Genomic DNA, 14,175 nt, shown 5'->3' with positions numbered 1-14,175 from the left:
CAATATTTATGACTTCCTTTGTCTAATATCAGGATTTGGCAATACTTACCCAACATTGCTTTAAAAGTAGAGTATTCCCATGCTTGCCACTTACTTAAGATTAGAAAATGACAAGCAGAACTGAGTACAGAATCAATTCAAGAGATCTTCCATGGCATTTTCCTCATCATTGAAGAACTGTGTTGTGGATTCTATACTTAAGCTCCTGCGTGAGGGACATTCCAGAAATGTAGAGTATCGTGACAGAATGAAAGGCCCATTGATGAGCTTTCCACTGTCTGGTGTTGTCTAATAATGTAGAATGATTTCATCATCATTTTTTTTTTCTTTGATAGATTCAACAGTAAAGTGTGTGATTGCTACATGAGTTAGAGTCTGTATTTATGTTTGTAAACTGAATGTGTAGATTTATAAAAATAGGTATTGTGTTTCATCACATAGTTCTTTCTAACTTCTCTGCATCTTTTTTAAATATATTTTTTAATTTTCATGGGGATAAAAATACTTGATCCCCTTCTGGAAGGGACCCTCCCAGTTGAAGTATATCTAAAAGTACTGGGGGCAAAAGCAGAATCCCAACTTTGACAGTGGACAAGGGTCTCCTTTAATGGAGGGTAAAGAGTCAAAGGGAAAGGAAAAGTATAATGTGTAAAGTTTAATCTACTTGGACAAGTATTCTTTGAACAGAAGAACAAACCCATTCTTAATTATAACCCAGATCTGACCTTGGGCCATGCATGCCCAAGGACTCAACCCAGAGAAGCTCCTGGGCCAAGAAATAAGCAAGAGTGGAGAAGTCAACAAAAACTGTGTCTCACTGGAAGACAAGCCTTCATGGTGTAAATACAGGGAATTTATATAGGAAGAAAAGTCTTCCTAAGAATGTTGAGATGTTCCACAAAGGGTAACATTAAATATTTTATAATCTTTCATTGCATTGACTACTACATTAAGTAAACATAAATTTGTAAAGTTCAAATTCCTTTCTGAAATAGTTTTCCTTTAAAAAGTCCATTTAATAATGTAATATAAATACATATCTACATACATGCACATGTAATACAAGGAACAGCTAAATGCTAAAGTCTCTGTAAGTATTCAACCTACATTGTAAAATATCCCATAATGTTTCATACATATTTCTCATTTTCTCATTTTTAGGAAACATGGGCGTGTGTCTGTGTATGCATGTGTATATAAATATCTTTTTTAAAGTAGTCATACAATCCTTTTAATATGGTGGGAGGGAAGTGTATGGTGAGAGCTTCTGCAGGGAAACAGTGTTATGACCGCTGTATTTTCACACGTTTCAAACTCAGGATGCCCTGGGTTTTGGGGGCCTTTCCGAAAACAATACAAAGCTATAGATTTGTCACCAATAGGTTTACTTTTATTTGTTGTATATTCTACTGCAGTTTACTGTATATTCGAAGGCCTTGTACTTTTTTTTTGTCTTTAATAGTATTACTTTCATATCATGAAGAGCCATAATTTGCTCTGGTATTATCATTACTTTTAAGTAAAAGAGAATCTTCAGTAAAATATGGATGCAGCCCTTCTACTGGATCTTCTTAAATTTATCAAATGAAGGGCAAAGGGGAAAGAAAAATAAAATAGAATGTATAATGTATAATGTTTCTTTGGGAAGTTTAATCCACTTGGACAAGTATTCTTTGAATGCAATCTCAAATTCTTAATGATCATTCTTTCTTCTCTGGCATAACCTCATCTTAGTCTTACTGTTCACTGTACAAAATTTGAGTTATATAGTTTCAAACAGCGTAGGTTTTCTTTTGCATTCCTGAAGTACCTGTGACCTAAACCATCAGGAAAGTCATTGTTCCCTTTATATCTAACCATACGGCTTAATAAACAGTCTCTGGAGTCATTTTTTGATAATACCAGAGCAAATTATGGCTCTTCATGATATGAAAGTAATACTATTAAAGACAAGATATCTGATTGTAGGTTTTCCTTGGAATGAGGATTATTAAAGCATTTAGATGAAAAGAAGGGTCTCCCTTTACCACTTTTATTTAGTTTAATGCCCTAGTCTCTTTTAGTGTAGTTGTCTGTCCCACTGACTGACCATTTTGAAACAGTGTGTGCCTTTGACCCTCAAATGTTGTTTCCACAAATAATAGTCACCTCAGTCCAATATAGGATGGACTTTCATTTTCCCCGGCGATTCCTTCATGCTTCTTTAGTGGAATTCAGGAGATTTTCTAAGCAATGTAACCTCTTGTCACTATACTTTGTACTTAAAATAATGTAGACAATTCTGTGAAAATGAGATTTAGCTTGACTCCAGTGTGCTCACACAAAATGTACCACTTAATCTCAAACCTGTATTCAGGAACAGCTGCACGCATGGTACCATTAGCCCTAAATTGCTAAGCAGGGTTACCCAGACTCAACAATTGTCAGAAATACAGGCTGGAGTTAAGTATAATCTTAACCATGCATTTATCTTCTCATCATTCAGGAATGGAAAAGAAATCTTACTATACTTTTAAGTGAGCAAGACTTTTAATGTATATTGTTTTGATGTGACCATCTGTTCACACAGCCAACTCTTGATTATCTGAGGTAAGAGAGCCCGGGAATAGGATGCATTATTCAAATGCATACATAATCCTCATTTCAGCAAAGAGCTTCAGCTTCCGCAAGAAATCACTTACCAGGGAATAATAAAAAGTAGGAGTTCCTTTTCCTTTTACTTCTCTTGCTTGCCTTCTGGTCGAGTTGCTAATGAGCAGTGAGATGGCAGGAAGAGAGAAAACCCTGAAAAATCTGCAAAATGGTCAACCAATCCCTGAATCAAGAGTTGACTGAATTGTATAATCTCACCAAAGTTCTTAAAACTAGACAGTATTTATATATGTGTGTGTATATATATATGTATATGTATATATATGTATATATATACATATACATATATATATAGCAAGTATTCAGTTAGGAACATTTGCCATGTTTTTCTCCAGATACTATGACTGAGTGACTATTGTTCTATAATGCTATGTGATTTTCCTATGTAGGGTGAACCAGGGCTTCCTGGGCTTCCTGGACTTCCGGGGATAAAGGTAAATACTGCACTGACAGTCTCAGCTTCATAGAACTGTAATTGTGAAAGTCACAGAAATCAAAGGAAAATAGGTAAAAATGAAAACTAAAAATATAATGCTACTCTTTAAATACTCTCCAACCATCTCAGTCAATTAAATTTTTTAAATCGAGGGGCGCCTGGGTGGCTCAGTCGGTTGAGCATCCGACTCTTGATCTCAGCTCAGGTCTTGATCTCAGGGTCATGGGTTCGAGGCCCGCATTGGCATTTTTAAATTGAAAACTAGGCACAGGTATTGCTGATGTTTGCCATTGCTATCTGGACTGTATATTCTACTATTAGAACCTACTATGCCACTTGAAAAAATGTCAGTGCCACATAGGAATTCTCTAAAGTCTAGAATGTCCACTTTCACGTTTTAATTTTATTCTTAACATCCTGTCAGATTCCGACTGGAATCAGAGTCTTAACATCCCCATAAATCGAACTATTTAGGCAGCTGTTTTTGCAATTCATTCGTTGTAACAATCGCTCTAAAATATCTTCTGCTTCCACTTCCTGTCAGTAACTCTCACTGCAAAGGACAAATCAGATGACTATTCTGACCCATATACTATTTCCATAAACTTTGTGTGTATCTTTTGAAATAATTGCTTAAAGCTTAGTTTGAAAACATTGTTTTACATGTTTTAAAACCATCTAAAAATGTCAAGAAACATACATTTTTTTTTTTAATTGCTGAAAATTTTTCACATGGCAACTGACAAGGCTTAAAGTTCTACTGCCTTAGCAGTGTTGACTCCTTTAAAATCTGCTTTCTAAAGCTTAAAAGCTTTAAAGTGTTTTTTTTTTTTGTAATTCTAGAACAGTTTGGTAGAGGAACATAACGCCAGTATATTTTTCCTTACATTGTTCTCATAGATTTTGAATCAATCTTTAGTGTGCATTAGACCATTCTAAGATGAATAATCCTAGTTTCAGTGTGAGGGTTATGTATACTGTTAGATGAAGGTTGTGTTTGAAGTATGGTACATGAAATAATATGGCTTTAGAAATAAACATGTTAAATTATTGAGTTCCCCAGACATCATATGGTATTATATATTTTATGACTTTATTTGGTATAAGTAACAGACATGAAAACTGTGTTTTTCAGGCTGGCAGTCAGAAATTTCTGTTTTTTGTTTGATGTTTCCAGATTAGTATCATGGACATTCAGATATGTCCTTTTAATATATTTTGTCTTTGGCTTCCACAGTGAAAAAGTACACTGTATGACAAACCATACTAAAGGGCCAAGTCTTTTCCTTATCACTTGATATTTAGCAAAATAATTAAATATGTGATTTCATATTGTAGAGTAATTTATGGCAGTTCCTTAGTAATTCCCACACATTAAAAAAAGAGCCTTTTACAAATGATTGGGAGATCATAGATGTTTAAAACAAATTTAAGAAAATTATACTCAACATGAGTTAAAAAGAACACTGTTGCATTATAAATAAGGGGGAAGGCATTGGAAAGGAGGGACATTTGGGAAGGGCTGGGGGAGGGTTTCCTGCAGCACTTACTCCTAAGTTAGCAGGGCTGTGCTTCCAACGCCGGGCTAGTGTGCCAGGAACCTCAGCGCTGCATTGAAATGTGCTTGTCTCTTCTCCTGAGTATGAGGCACTGTCTTGGTGAGAAAGATTATGTAAGGTCACGGTGAAGGTGTTGGGGTTTTTCCCTCCGAAACAAACAAAAACCAATTTGAATTACTCTGTTTTCATTACCTCTTATTCATTTTATGTCTCCCACCACGAAAAATATCCCATGGCCTTTCCCTAGTCATATGTGACCTTTTGAACTTTATGACCTATTTTGAACTTTTTCAAATTGGGACGAGTGTTGGTGATTTGTCACCTCCAGTAAACACTTTTACTCCAAGGGTCCTAGGACATTGCCAGATGTATTTTGTCAAGGTCATATAGCTGATATTTTCCTTTGTTTTTTAAACCTTGACTGTGATTGTTGTGATAAGAAGCTATCAATTGACAAAACCTTTTATCTTTCACTAGAGATCCTTTTCTGTGCAATTAGCAAGTGCTGTTGGGGAATTACCCAGTATTTGATTTAAATCACAGATTCTGTTTTTGGTTTAATTAGCTTTGTCTTCTCGCTCTGGTTCAGGATATGAGCAATGTTCTTTATAATGTAGTAGGTGCTCAGAATACAGAAGTCATCTTGTGAAGGAGACTATTTCAGAACACATAGTCATTAGCAGGCATTGGATATTTATAAATGTAGAGTTACAAGTTTATAACCTTACGATATAGCTTCATTAACTTGAGCTGTTCTTTATTCCTTCAATATACCTTGCTTCTACTCAGTTGCTAGCCACAGGATAGTTAATCGTGATTTCATAGTTTGAATGAGTAACAATATTTAAAAGATGAAACCACATGTATGGATTTAGAACGTGTGGTAGCAAGAACTTGTGTGATAGTTCATGCTTTGGAAATACTTCCTGTTGCTATTCATCCCCTTCTTATCTGCTGGTACTACAGACAGCATGCAAATGCCATCCGTTATTTTACAAGACATTGAGGAAACCAGCCATGACATACCAGCGAAGCTTTGATTCACCACCTGTTGCTCTCAGGGAATGGTGGGGAACTTAATGAGCACCCAAATGCCTTCCACACAGCTCTTAGGAAATGAGCAAAGTGCCTAAATACAGACAGCAGACTCATCTATCTATCACCTCAGAGTCCCACTCAGAGAAAAGTGCTGATACCTTGGGCATACATAATAAAAGTCACCAAGAACAGGCATACCTTAATTTCAAACTACTCTTAAGCTTCCTGCACAAGTATTGGAAAGTTCTCTCACCATGTGGAAGACATTTGGAATTCCTATTTCATGCATTCATGGTTCATATAGTGTCAAGATGTTCAGCTGGGAAAATTAAATTATGCACAATGTACCATGTAGACATTGATCTTCTGGAATAAGATTTGAGCTCAGAAAATGATTTTTATAAACAAGCCTTCATATATGTTTTTCATGGGTAAAACTTACTGTAACTAGCTTTTCTGATATCACATAAAAGGGTAAGATCTGAAGTTCCTATTTAAAAAATTTTTTTCTCTCCACACTTATTTTGAAATATGTAAATATGTTACTTACCCCTTTTATGATTATATTACCCTAGTAATGAAGCAGTATAGAGCAGTGATCAAGAGACCTGACTTTAGAACCAGACCACCAGTGTGCGGGCCCTGGTTCAACCCCTCACCAGTAATGAAGCTGTATCACGACATTGGGCAAGTTATAATAATCTCCCTGTCCTCTGGTTTCCTTATAAAATGAGAATCATCACTGTACATAACTCAGAGAGTTGTGTATATTAAGTGAATTAATATATGTGCAGCTCCTAAAATATTGCCAAGCATATAGTAAATCCTATATAAATTTTAACTATTACTCTTTCTTTCTCTTAGAGCAGCTCAGAATATTGGAAACATTGGTTATGTACATGTTCAATATAATCTTTCCTCATGTGAGTAATTTTAACCTGGAGAACGTAAAACCGTTTACATTCTATAGGTTAATAGAGGTAAATTCTGAAAACTCCTTTGCTGTGATGGATGAATGTTACCTTTAAGAGCAGTAAGAAACCTACTTTCTCTTGAACATCACACTATTCCCCTTTTCCTATAACTCAAATATATTCCAGGAACAAAGGATGAAGGAACCATCTGTGCATAAGACATGGTACTGTCAAAATTCTCCTTCCTACACTGTTCACAAGAGAAACTGAACATGTAATGAGGAAAATTTTCTAGGCCCCAGTCATAGTGTTACCTGGACCAAGACATTTTTTACAAATATGGATTTTCAATGCATGCTTTTCTCCTTTCAACAGAGACCACCAGTTTATCTCATCATATTCAGAAAGTAGATTGGAAAAAATTTATATAACACAGTAAAATTAATAGCATAGGGAAACATAATACAGTAAAAATTACATCAAATGAAAAAAAGCTTTTAGGTGGCAAAAAAAATTTTTAAGTATTTTCCCTCAAACTTGATAGTTTTCTTCTGGCTTCCACATTAGTGAAAGTTTGACATTCAGATTAAGAATTTGAGGATTGGGAGGGTATGAGACAGTAACTGGTTCTTTATACCTCATTATATGAAATCATCATTGCCACCAAATCATATAAAGGCTAAGCTTTACAGGTGGCAGGAACATTTATGTTGGCATTCTTAGGATTAATTACAGTGTTCAATAATCTAATAGAAATTTACCATCTAAATCCATTGGAGATGAGGTTCCTTCCTCAGAAACATCAAGTCACATTTTAAAAGTGAGAGAGGAAAGTTTTTGGAAGTAACATAGGATGTGAAATGTATTCCTAAAAGAAAAAAGAAAAGGAAGAAATACTGGTTAAAAGGATAAGATTGTGTTATTGTTACTTATAATTATTTCCTTCCTGCACAGAGTGTGTCTGAGCAGCTGAGTAGTTTAAGAATCCAATTAGGAAACTCATGCAACCAGAAATCAGAGATTTTTTAGCAGCCATAATGAAACCTCCAATAAATATACTGAATGTGTTTTCATGATGTAATCCTGTTAAGAAAAAAAAAAGCAGAAAGGTATGTTTCTGAGTTTTAAATAAACCTACTATTGCAGTTCATTTTCATCATATCACCAAGATGTTTTAATTTATACTCAAATTTTATCCTTAAGGGAAATACTGTTTTTGGGACAGACTCTACTTTCTCATTCTTTTTTTTTTTCCCCTCAATAATTTTACAAATCAATCATTACAAAAACTAGCTGCCTGGACGTTCTTATTACAACAAATGTTCTTGCTGTAATCCTCAGAAGCAGGTATCATGCTGACTTGAATTCTAATTAGCCTTTAAGCAAGGAGAATATTGTATGGCTAATGCATTCAGTGTCAAGACACATTAATCAAAATTATTGGTGATGCTTTAGCACCCAGGCAAATCAGCACATATTTTTCAAGCCCTATTGTACTATTTTTGGGCAATGAAAATTGGATCTGCTTGGGAGTAATAAATATCATGGAAAACATGACTTGGGTTAAGCTGGTATGTTAGAGGCTTTTTTAGACAGGTTAAAAAAATAATATCTTTTACTGCTTTAATTGATAATGACATAAAAATAAAACAAATGGTAATAAATGAAAAACCAGAGATTTTTCTGTGGGCGAGAGCTAATCAGGACTTTCTGGCCACCATTCCATTTAACAGATGGTAAGCTCTGGAAGTTTATAGGGAAACACCCAGGGAGCCATTTCTGTGTGAATGAAGCCATCTCTTCCTTTCTTACCTTGACCAATAATCCCCTCTATGTATTTGTTGACTCTTCTCACCTATGTGAAATTCTCACCTTTATGTAAATTTGATAGAAGAGTATTCAGTAGTCTGTCCCAATAGCCATTTAGAAGATAAAGGAAGGTGGTCTCAAATACTTTCTTCCTATGTATTAAATGTGGGCTTGAAGGAAAATCAGTCCGGATTTTATTATGGAATTCTAAAACTTAATGAGACCTTTGACGGTTATTGTTAGATTTCAGAAAGATCATATTCTTAGGGAATTTTCTACCTTTCCTTTGCCTTGTTTTAATATAGAAGGCCAGTTTTTGTTGCCCTCTTTTGTTAAAGAAAGTAATTGTTTGCATTGTTTTGGGGTATTTTGTTTTGTCTTAGGGTGTTTTGTGTGGGGGGGCGGTTGTCAGAATACACAGAATTTATAAGCTATCTCATTAAGCTATTTATTTATTTTTTTAAAAATATTTTATTTATTTATTTGACAGAGAGAGAGAGAGCACAAGCAGGGGAAGTGGCAGGCAGAGGGAGAAGCAGGCTTCCCGCTGAGCAGGGAGCCCAATGCGGGGCTCGATCCCAGGACCCCGGGATCATGACCCAAGCCGAAGGCAGCCGCCCAACTGACTGACCCACCCAGGCGCCCCATTAGGCTATTTAAAGTTTTTTATTTTTTTTTGTTTTTAAAGATTTTATTTATTTATTTGACAGAGAGAGAGACAGCAAGAGAGGGAACACAAGCAGGGGGAAGTGGGAGAGGAAGAAGCAGGCTTCCCACGGAGCAGGGAGCCGGATGTAGGGCTCGATCCCAGGACCCTGGGATCATGACCTGAGCGGAAGGCAGACGCTTAATGACTGAGCCACCCGAGCGCCCCGGCCATTGAAAGTTTTTAAAAGTAACAACAAATGAGTTAAATAAAAGTGGCTTCAGTCAAAAATCGTATCTTTTTTGTATCTTTTTAAATCTTATAGAGTGAATAGATCCCACCTACCTACAGCTTAATTTTCTTGTTTATGCATACATTGCCAATGTATGAAAGAAAGCTAGGTGGATAGAAAGAGAGAGAAGAGGAGAGATCTAATATTAACACTCTAATCAGCAAGGAGAATTTTTGGTGCAAAATCAGGATAATTGTTCAAATATAGTACTTACTAGCTATTGTGACTTATCTTCCTTGAGCTTCATACTGCAAGATCAAAGTTGTGGCTGCTGAAATGGTTAGCTACATTTGGAAAGGTCAGTGTGAGACCATTAGGCCCTCCAAAGTTGGTCATGGGAAGATACCTCTTTGATCTCAGCTAGAGCTATTCTCTGTAGACTTGGTTCTGCATCTTTATGTGCCCTGGCTGCTTAAAACTTTCATTCAAATTAGCAACTTGTGTCAGATTTTCAGATGGGACTGCTTGCTGCTGTTGCAACGGCTCCCGGCAATGTACTTCGAGGCCTACACTGTGCTATGGGCTGAATAAATAGCATTTCTTCTGCCCAACCCAAATCCCAGTCTGGTTGCCTAAACCACAGCTACTCTATTATTGATTTTTTTCCTACCAGCTTAACACAGGGAAACATGTTACAGTTTTGGTATTGAGACTTGATTTTTTTTTATTATGTTACGTGGTATATATATACAATGGAATATTATGCAGCCATCAAAAAAAGAAATCTTGCCATTTGCAACGATGCGGATGGAACTAGAGGGTATTATGCTAAGAGACTTGATTTTTGAACTCATTGGTGGTGAGCTAATTAATTAAAGAATAAACAAAGGACAAAACTCATGCAACAACCTAGGAAGAAATCAGATGCAACATCCAAGACAAGAGCAGAAAATTAAACCAAATTTTTCTTCATTTTGGAATTCAATGCTGCATTAGTGCCATATTACAATAGCACAAACAAGGCTTTCCATTTCTCTGACAACCATTTAATCACTGGCTAGCATGTGGCTTGGGGAGCAGAATATTGTGCCAGCAATTAATTGTGTTTAAGCAGTTAAAATTTTGGAATGTGTTAAGAGGTTCTGATAAATAGTGCTGTATATATTTTATCTCCGGGCTTTGGTTAAATCAGAGCTCTGTATTTCTTTTAAGAGTTAGGTATTATATTGTTTTATTTTCCTGTGTCTGTCTCAGGCATAGATGTAGTTGGATGTTTCCAGGACCCGTGAAAACACGATGACAAAAATAACTGATTAAACCTGGATTTAATAGTTATGGTCATGGTAGAGGAACAGAAAATTTTAAGATGCTTGTTCCTCTCCATTCTTCTTTCTCTCCTGTCTTCTCCCTGCTCTGTCCCTACATTCCTCCACGATTCCTTCTCCTCCTTCTCTCTCTAATTTTTACTTTTCTCTTTCCCTGTATTTGAGCACTAACTTTACAATGACATTTTAAGATCTGTCAGTTGGTTGCCTTCACTCTTTTGATTCCCTTCCATACAGGATCAGCAGCACCAATAGGAATGGAATCCCAATTGGCTTTGTAATCTTGTTCTCAATAGGAACAAAAGTAAAAACCTAAAATGCTATCTCACTAGAGATGGTGATTGACTAGAGAGAGATGGAGGCAAATTTAAATGTATTTATGAAATGAAAGAAAATAAATACATATATGAAACTTGAGAGAAGAACAGATTAAAGTGGCCCTGAAGTAATGATCTTCTCAACTCATTTTTATGCTATTCATTGGGGCCCTGGTGTTCATGACAAACCAATGTTTAAAGCTCTGCCTTTCCCCTATTTTTCTTAGATATTTTTTGTTGTCATTTAAAAAAAAAAAGCATTAACACATCATAAACTGAAAAGATTAATATTGTTTCAGAAAATATCATATTTTATTGTTTTCACTTCAATGGTGGAGCTATTTTAATTGCTGTTTACCTGTGTAAATACATGTTTCCCTGATTATGACAGTTAGCATCTTCCCTTTTCAAAGGATCTCTGCCTTATGTTTGCATGTAATTCCTGAAATGGCTCATAGAAATTATAATTTGGATTTTCGAATTCAAGTAATTGTCTTATAAATTTTTAAAACTCTAAATTTAGTTGCCCCTTCATTAAAAGTAGTGTAAGGGTTTAATTGCACTGTTGTTCCAACTTCCTCTACTGTCCCTCTACCCTACCTTGTGTGCTCAGACAAATACGTGTGAATAATTTCCAATTTAGCAATCTTATTTCCCGTTGATTAAATCAGACTAGATGTATAAAAACAGTTCTGAGGATTATTATATAGTCCAATAAAAATAGTTCTCCTGCTCTTTACCCTGAAAACTTATATAACCTCATTTTTATGTAGTCTGATTTTCTCCAAAGATTTTTTTCCCAAGAGTGTTTTGTGTTTAGATTATATTTCAGCTGCTTTCCCCTACCTTCTCCTAAGTCAGCCTCCTTCCTCTATCCTGATTAACTAGAATTGTGACTACAGTAGAATAACCAATTGCTTATTTTTTTCACCACAAAACCATAGGTTGTCATGGCTTTTCTCCTAGACATTCTAGGAGGTTAGAACTTTTAATCAATTTATATGTAATATATATATATATATTCATAAATATATATAATATAATCAACTTATATCTATTGAGGTTTTAATCAAAGAGGCAAGATTTTTTTTAAAGGATTACATTTACTTAGAGAAATTCAGTGGGTATGACCATTTTCTCCTTTTCCTTCCTTACAGGAAGAAAACTCATTCTTAGTACATCTGTCACTTCTCTACCTTATACACTTCTGCTTTGGTAGTCCTACAGTCTCTGACAGCTGGATATTGTCTCATGAAATGATGATATATTCACATGAGAAAATTTAGGGTTACTTCTTGGAAGAAGTTGGAGAGGTATTGCGTATAGCCCCATACAGATCGTAGAGAATCAAAAAGTCACCTTGTATATCACCAATTAGTTGCAGAGTTGTTGTAATACTATTACTAAGCACAATAATAATGATGATAGCTAACATTTTTGAGACTGTAAGATAAGGGCAACAATAATAACAAAGTTATTGTTCACTGTATTCTAAAGACAACATTAAGTGTTTTGCTTGCATTATCTTATAAGTCTTGACTAAGCCACCCTTTAAAAACAGTAGAATCTTCCGTTATTGGGCACCTCAGGATTCCAATTTGCAAAGCCAGGCTTTAACTCAATTCTGTACTTTTGTACCAAGAGTTCTCAAAAATTTTGGTCTCAAAACTCCTTTACACACTTAAAAACTAGGATTGAAAGAATTTTCATTTATGTAGGCTTATATCTATTGAGGTTTCTGTATTAGAAATTAAACTGAGGGGCACCTGGGTGGCTCAGTCATTAAGCGTCTGCCTTCGGCTCAGGTCATGATCCCAGGGTCCTGGGATGGAGCCCCGCATCGGGCTCCCTACTCAGCGGGAAGACTGCTTCTCCCACCACTCCCCCTGCTTGTGTTCCCTCTCTCGCTGTGTCTCTCTCTGTCAAATAAATTAAAAAAAAGGAAATTAAAACTGAGGAATTTTTTAAAAACCATTATGTGTTAATTAAATAACATTTTTTTTATGAAATATAACTGAATTTTCTAAAACAAAAAAAATTAGCAAGAACAGTGCATTGTTATACTTTTTTTTTTTTTTTTGGCAAATCTCTTTAATGTCTGGCTTAACAGAAGGTAGCTGGATTGTCATATCTGCTTATGCATTCAATCTGTTGCAATTTGTTGTTTTAGTTGAAGTGTATGAAGAAAAACAGCCTCACACAGATATGTCATTGGACAAGGGAAGATTATTTTAATAGCCTTTTCATAAAATTGTGGATATTCTTCTTCAGTACTACCCAAACTCTACAAATGGTAGTTTCTTAAAGGTTAAATGAAATGTGGAATCTGAAACCATATCAATGAACTTTTCCTACTGTGTACACTAATACGGGTAAATGAAAGAGGTTGAGAACTTCTGTCATTAGCTTAGGAAGTTAAGAAACACCCGACCAGCTCAAGACTATGAGTAGACATATTTATGCATTATTTACTTCAACAATTGGCTTTCAAGCCTGAGACAGAAAAGAGACCATTGATTATTTCCTCCCCATCCTGCCAAGATATAGAGAGGATTAAGAAAATGTCTCCAAAGTGGTTGAGAGCTCTGGAATTAAATAAACATAAAATTGTGATCTTAAAGTTAAGTATGCTATTTCCCCTTGAATAAATTGAGATAAGAAATGAATACATCAATATGGTAGATGCTTTCTTAGAGTGAAATAAGGTAAAACTAATTGTACTCAAAGTCTTTAAAATTAGCCAATATTAGCAATGCTAAAATCATTGTGACTGTCAAATGCATTGCTAATTGTGTATCTGGAAATAAAAAATTTCCCCCCTGAACATTCTATTTAAGGGAACTTACTATACTTTCCTCAGGAAAATTTAATGTATATTCTATTTTTTTAAAGGAAGAAAAATCACTTTTGTCTGACCACTGAGATCACAAAGCCTTACTTAGTTATTTGTGAATTTTGAAACTGCATGCTTCATCTTTGTATAAACTAAACACTAACCTGAATAAGAAATACATTTTTTCAACATTTACTCTTTTTTCTTCTCTTTTACTAGTATGCTTTAATAGTGTTCTATTTGCTTTGCTAAATAGTGAGATCAGTTTATTTCTACTTGAAGATATGCAAGAGTCTTTTCTACCTATAAATTTTCAACCTATTAACTCACATTAGATTTTCATGACAGTAAGTCATTACTAATGATACACATTTACTTTATTACAACTTTTTCTTGAGGGTGGACAGAGAATAT

The 14,175-nt window shown here is 35.2% G+C and overlaps 1 protein-coding gene across 4 annotated transcripts in view; it reads left to right on the top strand.

Moving 5' to 3' along the window:
* COL25A1 (collagen type XXV alpha 1 chain) overlaps positions 1-14,175 on the top strand; it is a 467,924-nt gene that overhangs the window by 394,803 nt on the left and 58,946 nt on the right. For all 4 annotated transcript variants that reach the window (XM_032400984.1, XM_032400983.1, XM_032400982.1 and 1 more), the window contains exon 18: positions 3,042-3,086. In XM_032400984.1, coding sequence (XP_032256875.1) covers positions 3,042-3,086 — 45 coding nt within the window. The remainder of the gene's footprint in view (positions 1-3,041; positions 3,087-14,175) is intronic.

The sequence above is a fragment of the Phoca vitulina genome, unplaced genomic scaffold (genome assembly GCF_004348235.1).
Source record: "Phoca vitulina isolate PV1807 unplaced genomic scaffold, GSC_HSeal_1.0 scaffold3, whole genome shotgun sequence".
Taxonomy (NCBI): Eukaryota; Metazoa; Chordata; class Mammalia; order Carnivora; family Phocidae; genus Phoca; species Phoca vitulina.
This window is presented reverse-complemented; position numbering and strand designations above follow the sequence as displayed.